The 18,869-nt window shown below is 42.8% G+C and overlaps 1 protein-coding gene across 1 annotated transcript in view; it reads left to right on the top strand.

Annotated features, from left to right (window-relative positions):
- Positions 1 to 3,489: 3,489 nt before the first annotated feature.
- cdh12a (cadherin 12a) overlaps positions 3,490 to 18,869 on the top strand; it is a 483,846-nt gene continuing 468,466 nt past the window's right edge. The window contains exon 1 of the mRNA XM_084328112.1: positions 3,490 to 3,947. Coding sequence (XP_084184238.1) covers positions 3,594 to 3,947 — 354 coding nt within the window. The 5' untranslated portion in view covers positions 3,490 to 3,593. The remainder of the gene's footprint in view (positions 3,948 to 18,869) is intronic.

Genomic DNA, 18,869 nt, shown 5'->3' with positions numbered 1-18,869 from the left:
ATAATGAAAGTATTTCTATTCCATCTATTCTATGTTGTGTATGTTTTTGATTGATTGATTGAAAACTTTATTAACAGATTGCAGAATGGGTACAATACAGTACAGCTCAATACACACAATTGTTAAGGGGATGCAGACCAGAGAAAGACTTTCGTCTTGTTTACATCAGGGTCCCCCATTTTCAATTCATCAGGAATGTCTATAATTGAAAATGGGGGACCCTGATGTAAACAAGACAAACGTCTTTCTCTGGTCTGCATCCCCTTATTATTGTGTGTATGTACTGTATTGTACACATTCTGCAATCTGTTAAATAAAGTTTTCATTCATCCAGTTGTTTTGTTTTTGTGGTTTGGTTGAATGAATACTTTATTTAACAGATTTCAGAATGGGTACAATACAGTACAGCTCAATACACACAATAATAAGGGGATGCAGACCAGAGAAAGACTTTCGTCTTGTTTACATCAGGGTCCCCCATTTTAAATTCATCATAACATTTATGACATACACATATACAGTACGTTACTGCGTTCCAACCTACAACTGTTCCACACCAGTTCCACGCCAGTCTCCGTAAATGTTCCGTTATAAAAATAAAATACCATTTCAATACACAACAAGTTTTCGTGTTTTGAAATACATGAAAGGAAATTAGCTAACGTTGATTCGCCTAACGTATGTGATCCTAGTTTGTTTGTTGTGTACCTTGTGTAAGACAGGGTTCTATAATCAAATGTGAAATCTATCTTATTTGTCTGAAAAATATAATATAATATCCCTGTTTTCAACATGGGCGCCGCCATTTTGTTGCTGACGTCATGGCTGACGTCATACCGTGGCTTGGGTGTATACACTCTGGTTAGCTGCCTATATTGAATGGGTCGGTCAGCAAATAAAATGTTGCCTACAAAACAACGGGACCGCGGTGGTTCTGTTTGTATTGCTCCTGGCTGTTCAAACTAATTTTACCATGTGAGAGAGAGGAAAGTTGGTTAATTACCACAAACTACCAGTGAAAAAAACAGTGTTGTTGACATGTTGGCTCGGGCTGCCTGCACCCAGACGGCGCGACCAGCCTGTTGGACAGGGAAGGAGGATCTGCAGCGAACACTTCATTGCCTCGGATTATGTTGTTGGGGTGGGATGTTTGTCCAGAAGACCACTAATCAGCTGAAGCCGGACGCGGTTCCCTCGGTCTTCGACAGACAGACCGGCGTTAGCTCTCGGGAGCGATCGCTAGCTAGTTGGCACCAGCCGGGGCCAGGCGTTAGCTCTCGCTAGCTAGCGTTAGCAACCGGAGCGTCGCGGAGCATTCAGCCTGCTGGCTACACAGCTTGTGTAGCCAGCAGGCTGAATGCTCCGCGACGCTGGTTGAAGTGGGTCTAGGTAGCCAGCAGGCTGAATGCTCCGCGACGCTGGTTGAAGTGGGTCTAGGTAGCCAGCAGGCTGAATGCTCCTCGACGCTCCGGTTGCTAACGCTAGCTAGCGAGAGCTAACGCCTGGCCCCGGCTGGTGCCAACTAGCTAGCGATCGCTCCCGAGAGCTAACGCCGGTCTGTCTGTCGAAGACCGAGGGAACCGCGTCCGGCTTCAGCTGATTAGTGGTCTTCTGGACAAACATCCCACCCCAACAACATAATCCGAGGCAATGAAGTGTTCGCTGCAGATCCTCCTTCCCTGTCCAACAGGCTGGTCGCGCCGTCTGGGTGCAGGCAGCCCGAGCCAACATGTCAACAACACTGTTTTTTTCACTGGTAGTTTGTGGAAATTAACCAACTTTCCTCTCTCTCACATGGTAAAATTAGTTTGAACAGCCAGGAGCAATACAAACAGAACCACCGCGGTCCCGTTGTTTTGTAGGCAACATTTTATTTGCTGACCGACCCATTCAATATAGGCAGCTAACCAGAGTGTATACACCCAAGCCACGGTATGACGTCAGCAACAAAATGGCCGCGCCCATAATGCTAAATGCTTCAGAAATGTACACAACAAATCGTTTTTTCTTAGAAACTGCTTATTTTTATAACGTGACTTCTTCTGTGGCTTATCTAAATACTAATGTGATGCTATGAATATGTATTTATGCTCACTGCTTCATTTCCACTTTAAGGCTTTGCTACATGCTGCGTATTTCAAAACACTGCGGTGAAAACAGAGTCCGGTAAACACAAGTTTGTAATTCCAATAGTGTATTCTGCCTGTTACTTGACTATTTCGATTATTGAAGTGGTATTTTTAAAACTAACATTTACGGAGACCGGTGTGGAGCACTTGTAGTGTCGAGCCAGGCTGAGACACGTTAATAATATGATCCATTAGCTCACCTTGCATGTGGCTCGAAAGTGCACTCTCCCCCATCGTAAAAATCTTCAAGTCCTTTCTGCATATTTTGCAGACGGCTACTCGAGGATGTTCTCCTCTTTTCAACCATGACTTATATTTGATATTTTCGAGCCAGAGCTCATTATAACGGCAGCCTCCCGGCATTTTGACCACACACACGCGCGCTGTTCTCAGATAGCACAGCTAAAAACACTACGGGTAGAGCCGAGCCACATTTCATTTTGCGTGAAAGGCGATTGCAAAATAGGCTCAATCGAATCGCTCCGACTTATTTTATTTCTTTGTCTAAACAAACCAAACTATTCAGTCAGATAGCGATTTATTATTAAATCTATGTCTTTGTCTATGGCATTTTTAAGACCTCTGAAAATGGATTTAAGACATTTTAAGACAAACTAAGGCCTTAATTATTGATAAACAAATTTAAGACTTTTTAAGACTTTTTAAGGATCCGCGGACACCCTGTATATAAAAGAAAGAAAATTACCGAAAAGGTGTAGGCTGAAGCCGAGGCTTATAATTGCCTACCCTTTTTACATTACATTATTAACAAAAAAACAAACAAAAAAACATAATTCAGTACATCATTTTGCAAAAACAAAAGGTTACAAAAGTTTCATAGTTTTCTATACAAAACGTATATACTCATTGTTTAAAAACGTGCATTTTGATCATACCAAAGAACGAAAGTAAAATAGTAAGATGAATGCCACTATCTTTGTGGAAATGTTCACACTTTATGATCAAATCTGATTGTACGTATACATGTCATGAAATAAGGCTCACTGTCACTCACTGTTTCTATCTAATTGTTCCCCTCTAGGTGACTGAGCTGAAGCTGGAGTGGTGACTCAGAGGGCGGACATCTTGGTAGTCGAATTTTCCAGTTCCCAAGCGCCACCAGGATCTGACATCGCATAAGGTTACTTGCCTGGAATCTACAAGACGACATCAGATTTCAACCTGCTTTAATCGTTGCCTTTGGACCTAAAACCCAGATATCTTATGGTTATGACCCAACATCTTGTACCGTACCTGTCCCCCAATATAATGTCCTCCAAAAACTCATGTACCTCAATGAGAGCTCTGACTTAATGGATGCCGTTTGTTTAATCATTAAGGAGGACCATAATATTGGAACTAAATGCTTTCCTTAATGCATTCCTCCAGGCTAGGATAGCTTTTTTACTATCCTGGGAGTAAAGCCAGTTTGTCGTCCCACCACCTCCGCACCGACCCTCCCCGATGATCACGAGGGACTGCTTGTCATTGTGGCTGGTGGTCTCCTGTTTCCTACTGGACTACAGCACCCAGAGCCCCCTGCAGGCTCTGCCCCAGAGCAGGATGGGTAGGGAGCGCCAGAGGGGCGGGGTCAGAAGTAAAGGGGACATGGCGTCTCTAGGGGAGGTCACGCCGGTGAGAGGCAGGGCAGCAACTAAGGCTGTGACATCACACACGGCGATGACATCACATAGGGGCCGGGCGAGGCTGAGAAGACACGGGAGGACAGGAGTCCAACGAGTGAAGAGAGGATGGGTTTGGAACCAATTTTTCGTGCTGGAGGAATACATGGGATCTGACCCACAGTATGTTGGAAAGGTGAGACGACTATAATGTATTTCAGCTATTATTGATGGGCCTGCCTTTCTGTTTACGTTTGAACTGAGGTTTGGACCAATAACAAGAATAGAACAAATTTTACTCTACTCCTTTGACCCGCAGTGTCATTTACGCAACCCACATGTTGATGCATGTCTTTTGAAAGTGGTTACCAATCATTACAGGCAGCCATACTCTCACATAGATAAAGACCTCTTGTTAACCTCTCTTTGTGTTCGTGGGACTACATTTAAGGGTCAAGGTTCACCCTGAGGGGGAGTTCTAAAGCCCTTGCCATCCCTTTGTTCTCTGAGACATCACTCATGAGGCTCTGCCTGCAGAATCGATGGAAGCGTATCTCCATAATTGAAAACAACATCCAAGGGCAGATAGTGAAAGTCTTTAGAGAGAAAAATAACAGTCAACAGTTCAGAATGGCATGAACCACTTTCAACTATAGAAGCAATAGAAGAAACAGACGTGTAGGAGGGGATGTGTAGGATATGGTAGATGGTGCTGAGGCCAGCCTGCCAGTCAGAGAGAAGAGATGTAGGAGGGGATGTAGATGGTGCTGAGGCCAGCCTGCCGGTCAGAGAGAAGAGATGTAGGAGGGGATGTAGATGGTGCTGAGGCCAGCCTGCCAGTCAGAGAGAAGAGATGTAGGAGGGGATGTAGATGGTGCTGAGGCCAGCCTGCCGGTCAGAGAGAAGAGATGTAGGAGGGGATGTAGATGGTGCTGAGGCCAGCCTGCCGGTCAGAGAGAAGAGATGTAGGAGGGGATGTAGATGGTGCTGAGGCCAACCTGCCGGTCAGAGAGAAGAGATGTAGGAGGGGATGTAGATGGTGCTGAGGCCAGCCTGCCGGTCAGAGAGAAGAGATGTAGGAGGGGATGTAGATGGTGCTGAGGCCAACCTGCCGGTCAGAGAGAAGAGATGTAGGAGGGGATGTAGATGGTGCTGAGGCCAGCCTGCCGGTCAGAGAGAAGAGATGTAGGAGGGGATGTAGATGGTGCTGAGGCCAGCCTGCCGGTCAGAGAGAAGAGATGTAGGAGGGGATGTAGATGGTGCTGAGGCCAGCCTGCCTGTCAGAGAGAAGAGCTGTAGGAGGGGATGTAGTTATGAGGCCAGCTTGCTGGTCAGAAATAAGAGCTGAGTTAAACAGCCCAGAGTAAATCAAAGGAAGGAATGCGAGATTCAGGATGTAATCGTGTGGAGAGTGCAGCCATTCAATTTGTCCGTGAGGGAGATAAATGTAGAGGATGTAGGTTTTTAGGCAGGCATGAGTCAGGCCAGCTCTAATGATTGGGAAATCCAGGTAGATTTGGGAGGAAAATCCGTTGTTCCATGAGAAATAGTAGTTAGCACTATCTTGAGGCCTGGCCTAATATTATGGTCTACAAGTCAGCGGCGCCCTGGGAGGATTCAGTGGAGGAGGCTCAGTGTTCTGAGCCCCCTGCTGTACTCACTATACACACATGACTGTGTGGCCAAGTTCAGCTCCAACTCCATAGTGAAGTGACGACACAGTGGTGGTGGGGCTGATCTCGGACAACGACGAGAAGGCCTACCGGGAGGAGGTTGAGGTACTGGAACGCTGGTGCCAGGACAACAGCCTGCTCCTGAACATTGGTAAAACCAAGGAGCTAATCGTGGATTATAGGAGAGGACAGCAGGAGACACACACACCACTGAGGATAAATGGGGCTACCGTGGACAGGGTGAGCAGCTTTAAGTACCTGGGGGTCCACATCTCAGAGGATCTGACATGGACAACACACATAGACTCAGTCGTAAAAAAGGCGATGCAGCGCCTCTACCACCTGAGACAGTTAAGGAAGTTCAGAGTATCTGGGAAGATACTCCAGTCCTTCTACTCCGGAGCTGTAGAGAGCATCTTGACTGGAAACATCACTGCCTGGTATGGCAACAGCACAGCACAGGACAAGAAGGCCCTACAGAGAGTGGTGCGCTCAGCCGAGCGTACCACGGGTATTGCACTACCTCCCCTGCAGGTTCTATACAACAAGAGGTGCAAATCCAGAGCCTGCAGAATAATGAAAGACCCTCACCACCCCAACAACAGCCTGTTCATGCTGCTGAAGTCAGGCAGACGCCTGCGCACACCAGCTACTAGGACAGAGACTTCGGCTCAGCTTCTTCCCCCAGGCCATCAGAGCCTTGAACCCTGAACTCTCCACACACAACCACACATGAGCACACACACAACACACACACTGTACACGCTCACACACTAGCAGCCACTTTAACATGAGCAAGCACACACTCATGCTGCACACGCTCACACTTAAGGCCACTTTACAAAAGGAAAGGTCACTTTAAGAATAGTATAGTATAACTTGAGATTGTATAATATAGCATGTACATAAAGACCCAGTGCCTCATCCGTAGCTAACAGTGTATTGCACTACCACAGGACCTAGCATGTCCTACCATGCTCTGTAAATAACTCATGTACATATACCGACATGCCCTACTCTGTTTACTGTTTTATTGCACAATGTCGTTCTATTGGATTCTATTATATATTACTATTGTATTATGCACATCGTTGCGGGCAAGACCACCCGCATTTCATTGTATACTTGTATGCCGTGACAAATAAAACTCTTGACTCTTGACTTGACTTATGAAAGAAAAAAGGCTTAGATGTTGAAGTTGGCAATGCTGTTTGGGGGCTAGTATGGGCCATGTAATACATTTGTAGTTCGATAGTATAATTATTTATACGCATGTTAGACATTCTTTTGGCAACAGGAGTGGCTTCATTGAGCGCTCATTAGGGCACACATATCTTGTGTTTTATTATACATAAAGTTTGCTTAGATCAGTGGTTCTCAAACCTTTTTCACGTCAAGGATCCCCACATTTCTACACATTAGCCTGCAGACCCCTATTTGATAAGATTTAGTCTCAGGGACCCCTGTCTGTGGAGACTTGTGTTTGTTATATTTGTTTAGACAATTTAGCATTCTATAACTGAGACAGTGGAGACAGTGAAACATAATGATCAGAATAGTCACTCTTGTATCACGTTCCTGTTTGCCTGTGTGAAATAGTGAAATCAAACTATCCCAAATTTTTCTTGGGACCGTCCGGAACCCTCCAAAGGACCACTGGGGGTCCCTGGACCCCATGTTGACAACCACAGGCTTAGATAACCTCCCACCTCCTGTGTGATGTGAGGACAATGTCATCAGTTCAGAGAGTGAGAATGGACGTGCACCTCTCAAAGCTCAACTCTATTCCATGCTCCCTGTATTAAGATTGGCCCCATGTCTTGTCTGTGCCACGCGGCAGGGCACTGGATCAACTTGAGATCTAATTTTCATTCAAATTAATCCAAATCAAGTCAAGTCAGGTGTTCCTTTATTAACCTCCTTGGGGAAATGCAGGTGTCAAAGCAGCATGGGGACAGCCAGAAAACACAATACAAAATATAATATAATAGTAGCTTATAACAATATAACAATTATATTATATCATAGTACATACTATGGCTATATAGTAGAACATAGTAATAATAGTGGAATGGCAGAATTCAATCATTCAGTAATAATAGTGATAATAGTATTGATGGTATGTAGTGTCATTATCTGAAATGAAAAAAAGGGGGGACAAAACCACTAACCCTAACTAACCTTACTGTCATGCACTTGTCCTAATATACTAACCTACACTATAGCACTCAACACTTTCATGAACATTGTTACTCAGCTGATAGAGTTGTACCCTTCCTGCTGTCTTGTTGTACAAAACTTGTAAGTCTTTGGATAAAAGCGTCAGCTAAATGACTAAATGTAAAAGTAGTGTAGTATCCCACTGCAGCAGCAACCGTGCAGTGTTTAGCATTAAGAGTCAGACAGTCCTAACTGTTCTCAAGTTCTGAAGCCATTAGCTCTCCAACTATTGTCAGCAGTCCAAAATGCATATTTTATCCTTGTTTCACATTTTGAGTGCTTAAGAAGAGAGTAGATTTTGGGCTGAGCTTGCAGACCACAGCAACACATTACATTATCATTGTTATTATTATAGTGCTCACCTATACTGTAGGGCTCACACTATTTTCACAGCACCATCTCTCAAGTATCTACACAGGAGTGTATAAAGAATTTTTTTTGAGCCAGTTCCAAATTACATCCCACCAATTAATGTAGCATCCAGTCATGAATGGTTAATTGATAGATCAACTCTGATATCATCCACAAAAGTAGTGCGATCGCACAGCAAACAGCCCTATGTGGGATAATTAGGCTGCACAGCGACTTCTCAGCAGTCATAACTTTATTTTGATTCACTGCTCAGCACACTCCGGCTAGCGTCGGACGTGGTGGCTGCGCCATATGGTTTTCTAATTATCTACGCTGAGAGGGAGAGTTCCGAGGAGGAATTTTAGTGGGTTCCAAATTACATTCCACAAAGTATTAAGAAGAGCTCCTCTGAAATCTGGAGCCTGCAGGCTGTGGCTCTGTGAGGGATAAACATTATAGATTGACTTGTCAGCAGGGTCTCGGGTGATGCCAACGCAATCACCTCTACCCACCCTGGTGCCCAGGCCGGCTGTGGCAGCTGCCCTCGCCTCGGCGGTGGGCCGGCGGCTCCAGCTGGCGGGGGAGAGAGAGCAGAGAGAGGGGCTATACGTTCCCACATGGTCAAACAGATGCCACATCGCCGGTTTGCGGGTGACTGTGGCCTTTTCTAAAGGAATACTCTCTTTTTTTGTATCAAACAACAAACAACACAATATCAACATCAACAGTAACAAGAATAATAATAATAATAATAATAATAATAATAATAATAATAATAATAATAATAATAATAATAATAATAATAATAATAATAATAATAATAATAATAATAATAATAATAATAATAATGACAAACCAATAAGAAATAAGAAATACAGATCTAAACTTAACTAATAAATACAAAATACAAATATACCAAATAAGAATAACAAATAAAACACACCACAAACACAAAGGACATTAGACATTAGACAGACATCCCCCCCCCCCCCCCCCCCACCCAGGAATACTCAAGTCTCAACTGTATTCTCCTATAGTGAGGTGTGTTTTCCCCACTACAGACAGACCAACCCTGCTGCTTCTCCCGAGTTACAGCATCACCTCGTTTGACGATTTTCTGTTTAGCTTTTATTGTCAGAGGATTTCGTTAAGGTTCTTAGGCATTCTAATATAATAGGATTTTTAACAGCACTTCAAAGGGACCGATTGATCCTCGAGGAAAGTCTCCAGTGGCCCATATCAGACCAGGCCTTACCTCCCACGCTACAGTTCTCCATCGCTACCTCGCTCATCCTAGGTGTCTGCTGGAAGTAAACAACATCAAAGTCTTAACACCCAGGCTCATATTCACAAGGTTTCCTAGAATAGAATGCTTTGAGACAGGTTTACCTGTTCAGCGAATCAGTGAAGCGTAAACGGTGGGGTGTAAGGTAAACATTAGGTGTTTAAACCTGTATGCCATATATGTTATGCTTTCTTTTTAGCTGCTTTTTAACACCAGGCCCAGGGACAACAGTTGAAAATGTGCTTTGGCTAACACTGTCTCACACATTTACTTTATGTTCATTAATATGTGCAATCCCTGTTCAAATAAAGTTTAAACTGAAACTGAAGTGCACTTCTCTAACCTTTAGACCACCACTGCCCTATCAGTATATATAGTATATTGCTCCTAGATCACGACAGCTTTTCTTAGCTGATTTATACACACAGACCCATGAGTTCTATTTCACTGAAACACTGTCCCTGGAGCCTTCTGCTGTCTGCGAAAGGAAAGAGGGCGGAAAGAACACAGAGAGAGAGAGCGAGGGAACACAGAGTCCCGGCAGCAGACTAAATAAGCCTCCGGGTGAAAAGGCTACCAAATGCCTGAAAATGGGATGTGACCTCAGCCGCCCTTTATCCCCATTCCCTTACTGTGGCGTGTCTGAAAATGAGATGCGACCTCAGGCTACCCAACCCCCTACCCCCCCCCCCCCCCCCCCCCCCCCCCCCCACCCTCCCTGCATCCTCCTTACCATGGCATGTCTGAAAATGAGATGCGACCTCAGGCTACGCCCCACCGCATCCCCCTTCCCTCAACGTGGCATGTCTGAAAATGGGATGCGACCCGAGCTACTCCCCTTAGGCCTGTATCCCTTCACTGTGGCATGTCTTAATAAAAAATGTTATGCAGTATTTTTGCTACCCTCTTATCCGCATCCCTTTACCGTGGCTTGCGAGCGTTGAGTGTAACAGAGTACCGGGCAGCATCCAGCCCAGCCAGACCTACTGTACATCAAGGAAATGCAAAACAGTAGTTCACAGTTATCAACACGGTCTGTGTTATTTTCAACACAATCATTGGAAGAGTGTTTGGAGTTAACTGCTCTTACTCTCTACTCTTAACTGCCCCACACGGACTCTGGCACACCTTACAACAATCACTCAACCATTTACTGCTATGCACCTCTTATTTGTACTAGGGATGTTAACAATTAATGGAAGATCGATTGATTGATCGTTAAGGATCTACTCGAATGCGTGACATGTACTCGATCAAACAATGTGTTGTCTGTCTCCTATTACATTGTAGCCGTCAGTAGAATGGTGTAAGCATGTTTCAATGAACAGATAGAGGGTATAAAATAACTATGACACAGAGGCAACCACCTCTGTGTCTGGAAGAAGTGAGGGGAAAAACCCTCTGCAACCTGCGGGCGAAGAGAAGCGTTGTGTGGGACCATCTTGAGCTGCGACCCACAGCGAGCTGAAGACATAACCCAGTCAGTCTGCACATTTATCAAAAAAGACACGATGCCTATCAGTATCGTTGACGGTGAAGGATTTCGGCAAATGATGCACCTGCTTCATATACTGTATATACAGTATATATGTTATATATATATATAATAGTGCTTGGAATTTTTTTTATTTCGTTAAATAGATGCTTTTGATTTAAGTGGCGAGAAGTTTTAAATAGTTTTAGTTGTAGCCACATAGCAGCATCTGTCCTGCGGATGAGACACTAAACCGAGGTCCTGACTGAATCTTGGTTGTTAAAGAACCCAGGACGCCTATCGCAAAGAGTAGTGGGTTCCCTGACGTTCCTGGCCAAATTCCCAATCAGGTCTTTGACATCAAGGCCACCTAATCATCCCTTCCCCTTAATTGGCTGATATGATATCAATCCCTGTCTCCTGTGCCGTTCAGCCATTGTGTAGTGTGATGTGTGCCTGGTGCCAGTGTATGGCAGCCATTGAGCCTGCATAGCCCCAGGTTGGGTGCTACCAGTGGCGATGAAGGAAGGAGGCAATTTCCACCCTACATATTGGGGAGCACTCTAGAAAAGCGCTATATAAATGTAATGAATTATTTATAATTATTATTATTAAAGCAGACACAAATGTATTTTAATGTCTAGGCCTCTACGTTTTTATATGTTTCATATGCCATGCAAGGTTGTGATTCCAATGCAAAATTTGGCTGTCGAAATAAATCAAATCAAATCAAATGTATTTATATAGCCCGCGATCACAAGGCATTGCCCCCATGGGCTGCCCATGCAGTCAAGAAGAAACATCAACCGAACAAAAACAAAAACAAAACCACCATAAAATCCAGATATGCAACACTCCCAGACTTTCCCCAATATGGGTAAGATATGGAACGACTCACTAAAACCTAGCATGAAATGAAACACATATACATACATACATGGTAGCAATAGTAACTAAGGTACATAAGAACATTAAAAAATTTAAATCAATAGAGCTAAAAACAAGAAAGCATAGGAAACGAGTATGGTATGATAATAAGAATACTACACATTTAGATGACAAACATATTTGTTATGGTAAATTTGGTATTTTTAGTTACAATTAATCGATTAATTGATCGTTAACATGATCAATGATCGATTCAGGAACACGGTTACATTTTGCAACCCCAATACGCATATTTTACATGTATTGATTATCCGCTTAACCTGTTTACGTATACAGTCTGTGCGACTCGCGTGTGAAAGGAGTTCTGTGTGAGGTTGCAGGCGTCCGTCCGTATGCTGCACTGTATGTCTCACAGCCTTATAGGCTTCATGCACCTCTTGACATTTTGGTTTGTGTCGGTTTCACTGACGGCATGAGGACATGTCCATAGGATTGGTCAGGTACACAGGCATTCCTCACAACAGAGTGTAGATGTGGAAAACCACAATCCCTGCACACTCTGACACGCTGTCAACAGCGCTAACAAAGTGGAAAAATTAAGAAAAAGCCTGAGTGGACCGGTGTCCGGTGTAGCCAAGCTAGAGTGAGAGAGCAGGGGAACACAGGGATACAGACAGTCTTGGACTCTGCAACCTCTGCCCTATCATACACAACACTCCCTCTGACACTCTGTGTATTGATGTATCTTTTGTCTCATTTAAGATGGGGCAGAATGTCCATTCAAATAGTACTATTAAAAAAGAAAAGGCCTGAGCCCCATGCCAACAGTTTTGCACACATTCATTTGGTTTGACTGTTATTGAGAGTGAGTGAGTTTGAATATGGCCACCAGTGATTTTGGACATTGAGTCCTTGTGTTGTATTAATTTCAGCCCCAGGAAAATATAGCTTAAATAAGGAATGCTACCCTATCACTTCATTGAGCCATAATCAACACAACACAGGGATTCAATGTCCCCAATGACATTGCTGGTAGCCATATTCAAACTCACCAAGTTCAGCTCCAACTCCATAGTGAAGTTCGCAGACGACACGGTGGTGGTGGGGCTGATCTCGGACAACGACGAGAAGGCCTACCGGGAGGAGGTTGAGGTACTGGTGTTTTTTTTTAAACACAGAAATACGCACTTTTTGAGTAATTAGATATGAATACTGAAGAACTAGAATCATTAGAGGTTCTCAAAGTGAGGTCCATGTCCATGAGAGGGATCTGGGAAGTCCCCATAGAAAATTCAAAGTTAACAGGACCAAATCATCAGTTTCTTATTTATTTATTTAACCTTTATTTAGCCAGATAAAACATTGATCTGGTCCAAGAGGCCCCAACAGGAGTACAAATATACATATATATATATATACTGTACATACATACACACATATACACCAATAACAAAATAAAAACACAGTTAAGAATCATATAAGCAAATAAACAAACAAACAAACATATGCACAGCCTATGTACAAAAGAAATAAACAGTTCATCTCTAGTCTTTACAGTTTTCTTCAATTGCATAAACACGCAAATCAAAAGTATTACACAATTATCAAAACCTTACACTCAAGGAGCAAAACATAGGCCCAGATTTGCACCCCTATAAGCACAATGTCAGCCTCACACTTTTTGCAAAACAATACAACATATTTTCATCAGTCTACAGCATTGGTCTTGTGTAGTGTTTGGTGAATTTATTGTATATTTGCACATTCTCTGCGTACTTCACTTACAGTACTCTAATCACTGAGAAGTAGAATTGCTAAATGTGTTTTAGGTTAAGCACAGCAGTGTGTGTAACTGGTTCAAACAGAATTAAGTCATATGAAACGTGTGTTTCATATGGTAACAAAATGTAGTTTTTATAAATTAGTGTATGGTTTTGACAAATGTTTAATTTAGCAAAGGATCTGAGGTGTTCTGATAATTGTGTGTGGTTGTGCTAATTGTGTGTTTTGAAACACCGGGCCCCGTTTTCAAAATCATGCTTAAGCTATCGAAAAAAAAACTGTATTGTGTGTTTCATTATATACATATGTAATGGCCTTTGGATTGAGGAACATACTACCAGCCAAAGGAGGAAGCAGAAAAGGATGGACGAGTATGTAGTTGAGTCATCTTGTGGCACAAGCTCAGACCTCAGCTCAGGAGATCAGCTGAGACAGAGACTGTTCTATCCAGTCTTCGACAGAATGCTGCAAGAGCTTGAGAGCAGGTTCTCATGATTGGATAACAACTTATGAGAGGCATACAGGCATGTTATCCAGCCTCAGACCATTTTCTCTCAGTGGAATTGCTGCAACCCCTCGCCACACATTACAATATCCAACTATTGCCAGAGGAGATCACAGTTGCAAAGTGTTTCCTGGTCAGGACAGGCAGAGATGCAGTCCCTACTATCCTACTAAGTGTATTTTCCCTCCTGGATGATAATAATAATAATAATGCATTTGATTTATAAGGCGCCTTTCAGGACACTAAAAAAAAGTCCACAAATCGGTGAATGAAAAGATTATAGGATCAAATGAAAACTACTTACTAAAAATGGATGTTTAAAAGTACCAAAAACCAAAAGAAAATACCAAACACTAACAAACATTCAGCACAGACAATGGGGATGCTGACATCTTAAAAAAAAAAAAAAAGTAAAAAAAATAAAGAAAAAATTTAAACAATTTTTTATTTTTGTTTGTCCGGGGCTAGGAGAAAAACATCCGGGGCCTTAACGACGCCACTGGTGGACAGAGTGAGCAGCTTTAAGTACCTGGGGGTCCACATCTCAGAGGATCTGACATGGTCAACACACATAGACACAGTAGTAAAGAAGGTGAAACAGCGCCTCTACCACCTGAGACAGTTAAGGAAGTTCAGAGTATCGGGGAAGATACTCCAGTCCTTCTACTCAGGAGCTGTAGAGAGCATCTTGACCGGAAACATCACTGCCTGGTATGGAAACAGCACGGCACAGGACAAGAAGGCCCTACAGAGAGTGGTGCGCTCAGCCGAGCGTACCACGGGTATTGCACTACCTCCCCTGCAGGTTCTATACAACAAGAGGTGCAAATCCAGAGCCTGCAGAATAATGAAAGACCCCCACCACCCCAATAACAGCCTGTTTCAGCTGCTGAGGTCAGGCAGACGCCTGCGAACCCCAGCTACTAGGACAGAGAGGCTTAGGCTCAGCTTCTTCCCCCAGGCCATCAGAGTCTTGAACAATGAACATTGAGTACCACAGAACACTGAACTATCCACACATAAGCACACATGAGCACACACACGACACGCACGCTGTGCACGCTCACACACTAGCAGCCACTTTAACACTTTAACATGAGCGGGCACACACTCATGCCGCACACACCCACACTTATTGCCAAAAGGAAAGGCCACTTTAAATTAGTATTAGCAACAGTAACAGTGTATTGCACTACCAAAGCTACCTAGCATGTCCTATATGCTCTGTAAATAACTATGTACAAATACCGAGATGTCACACCATGTTACCTGTTACCTGTTATTGCACAATGTTTTTTGTATTGGATTCTATTATATGTTGTACCACTGTATTGCACATCGTTGCGGGCAAGACCACCCGCATTTCATTGTATACTCGTATGCCGTGACAAATAAAACTCTTGACTTGACTTGAAGACTCAGGGCGGGATCCACAAAGGGTTTGCATGACTTTTTCTGACGCAAAGCCAGTGCATATAGCTCTGAAACTTATGAGGCGCCGTTTGGGACAAAAGCCTGACTAATACAAGACACCGCCTATCCAAAGCCTGACTTATACAGGACACCGCCTATCCAGTTATCCTGCGCGACCCAGTTGGTCCGCGAGAGAGGGCCAGTTGGTGCGCCGATTGGGACAAAAGCCTGTCGAATACGAGACACTGAGGTCCAGTTGGTCTGCGCGCGCCAGTGGAGGTTTCTCTATGACAACACGTGAAACACAAATTCACTCATAATTCATAATTATTATTAATTTACATATACCTATATATAAAAAAATAAATAAATAAATAAAAAACTATATATATATATATATATATTTTTTTTAATTATTATTATTATTTTTTTATTATAAATGTTTTCATCTGTAAAAAAATGCCAGTGAATTTTTTTTTCTTCAAAAATGGCCAAAATTGACAGCTCTGAGCAGGCCTGCACTGCAGTATTGCCTGCAGTAATTATTCGTGAAGAAAACTTCACAGGTGTGACCCATTGTTAAATAAATAATAAATAACAGCGAATCAAAATAGGCTATTAACTTCATCTAAGAACGGTCTGTGCAGTTAAACTCTTGCCATTGAATGGAGGATTGATTGATTGACAGCCCTTGACATCCAATACACGGAGGTTGAATATGATTGGCAGCCTTGCAAATCCAATCAGAGATTTCTGCATTGCAAAGTCAAAATGGGTCCAGCTGCATGTGAGGAGGATAGGTTTAGCTCGGGCCAATCTCAAGTTTCTCAAGTTTCTTTATTAGTTGTCATACAGAAGTACAGAATACTTTTATACAAAATGTAACATAAAGAAGCATTTTGTATAAAATTATTCTGTACTTCTGTATGACAACTAATAAAGAAACTTGAGAAACTTGAGATTGGCCCGAGCTAAACCTATCCTCCTCACATGCAGCTGGACCCATTTTGACTATGTGAAAGTTGAGACTATGAGAAAGTTGTTGTTTAGTAGTTAGTAAGCTGTACAGCTATAACAAGTCAGGCTAAATTAAACTTTGCGCCAACATTAGGACCGAAGTATAAACCAGCAACTGAGCAACATGAAGAAGTGGATTTATGCATCTGGATCAGAAAAAACGTTGTGGATGAAAAAGTAAGTAGGCTACAGTGCTTGTATGCTAACAGTAGCTAGGCAGCTTAGCCTACATCACAATGATAATCACCAAGCTAACTTACTGTACACACTGTAGGGCTGGGCAATTAATCGAAACAGAATCGCGATATCGATTCATAGACCTATGCAATCTAATTTCTAAGTTATGACTATATTCTTTTATTAAAAAAACGTTTTTTTTTTTTTTTTTTTTTTTTTTTTATCTGGGTTGAACATGATTTGTGGAACTCCCTCTGGTGTTGTGGTCGTGGTATTCACTGACCTTTGGGAAGTATTTCGACATGCACATGGGTATCTTAGTGGTGTAGTGTATCTTGTAGACCAGGCCCATTGCAAGTTGCTGTACTCTGTCGTCTACTCTAAGCCATCCTAGGTTGTCAAAGTGGACAGGGGTGAGGTGGGTTTTAGGAGTAAGGTCAAGCAGTAGTCTGACCAGTTTGTTTTGTGATGTTTGTAATCTTGTTTTTAGTGCCTTTGAGGTGCTTTGGTACCATGAGGTGCAAGCATAGTCGTAGTACCCTTGAATGAGTGCTCCTGTTAGAGTCTTCAAGGTATTCTTGTTTACCAGAGGAGATCCGGTACAGGAATCTAGTTCGTTGGTTGACTTAGTTTTATTACATTGGATCCCATTTTGTCACAGGAAAGATTTGCCTCTATAGGATGGAACCCAGGTAGGTAATTTCATCTTTCCTTTTAAGATAAGATAAGATATTCCTTTATTGATCCCCTTGGGGAAATTCAGGCATCATAGCAGCATGGGGGAAGGGGGGGGTACAGGTAGTGAAAACAACACAAGCAGTGTAAACAAATAGGTCAATATAATTTACTATCTAACTAACTGAAATATTCATTATTCACAGTATCACAGTATCCACATAAGGTATATGCATAAGGTAGTGTTATTGTCCTACTTGGGTTCCTATTAGTTCTAGGTCGATGTCTGGCAGCAGTCGCTGCCCACTGTTGTGGAGCCTGATGGCCACTGGTATGAAGGACTGTCCGAGGCGGTTAGTTGAGTGTCGGGGGGGTATGAGTCTGTGGCTTCCTTGTCACCTTCACCTAATATGTTTTGATCTGGTCAGGTGCGCTGTCACCTAAAATGTTTTGATCTGATCAGGTGCGCTGTCACCTAATATGATTTCATCTGGTCAGGTGCGCTGTCACCTAATATGTTTTCATCTGGTCAGGTCCGCTGTCACCTAATGTTAATATGTTTTCATCTGTGTCCACTGACCACTGACACACAGTGGGGGATGTTTTAAAAATATTATTTAATATATAATATAATATAATAATTTGTGCTTCACCTAAAAATTTGGTCAGCAGCCTCCACTGGCGCGCGCCGACATGTTTTGTCGAATACAGACACCGAGGTCCAGTTGGTCTGCGCGCGCTCACATGTTTTGTCGAATACAGACACCGAGGTCCAGTTGGTCTGCGCGCGCTGACATGTTTTGATCCGCGCGCGCCTACAACTTTTGGTACGCGAGAGAGGCCCAGATGTCCGGCGAGAGAGGCCCAGATGGGTCCGCGGGCCACCCAGATGGGTATCGCTCGCGGACCAACACTTAAAAGAATAAAGTGGTGTACTCCTTAATTTATGCACTTACAATCACCAGAAAGGCTTTCGAAATGCCATGTTGGCCTCAATATTTTCAAAACAAATTATATGAAAAGGTTATGAAATGAACAACATAAACAAGAATGTGATCAAATATGTAATAAAAACGGAGCTCAGACTGTATCTGTATTACATGTCATATATGTTATGATGAATTGAAAATGGGGCACCCGGACGTAAACAAGACGAAAGTCTTTCTCTGGTCTGCATCCCCTTAACAATTGTATGTATTGTTGTATTGTACCCATTCTGCAATCTGTTTTCAATCAATCTATCTCAACGCATACATTTGATCGTAGAAATCGTAACGTCAGAGTGTCTTCGATAATGTTGGGGGTCCTTAATTCCTGTATGCGAATTCTTCATCATGCAGCACTATCATCATCATCCGTATCAACTAACATTACAAGTACATTAGAAGAGGAAGTTGGACACATGTTTCATCATTAAATACTAGTATACTAATATACTAACATTACCATTTGTAGACCATAATATGAACTTGTACACATGAGTACATGAGAAGCACTTTGTTCACTTCAAGTAAAGGGATACTTGCCTTACTAAGGTTTATTTTGTCAGTCACATACACCAGGGCATACCGTTTTTTTTTTAAGCTATAGGTTAGCAATCATCATACTAGCTAGTTTTGATTATCTGCTGACATTTAATGATGAAACATGTGTCCAAC

Source organism: Notolepis coatsorum, assembly GCF_963971535.1.
Source record: "Notolepis coatsorum genome assembly, chromosome: 13".
NCBI classification, from domain to species: Eukaryota; Metazoa; Chordata; class Actinopteri; order Aulopiformes; family Paralepididae; genus Notolepis; species Notolepis coatsorum.
Note: the sequence above shows the minus strand (reverse complement) of the source record. Positions and strands in the feature narration are given on the sequence as shown.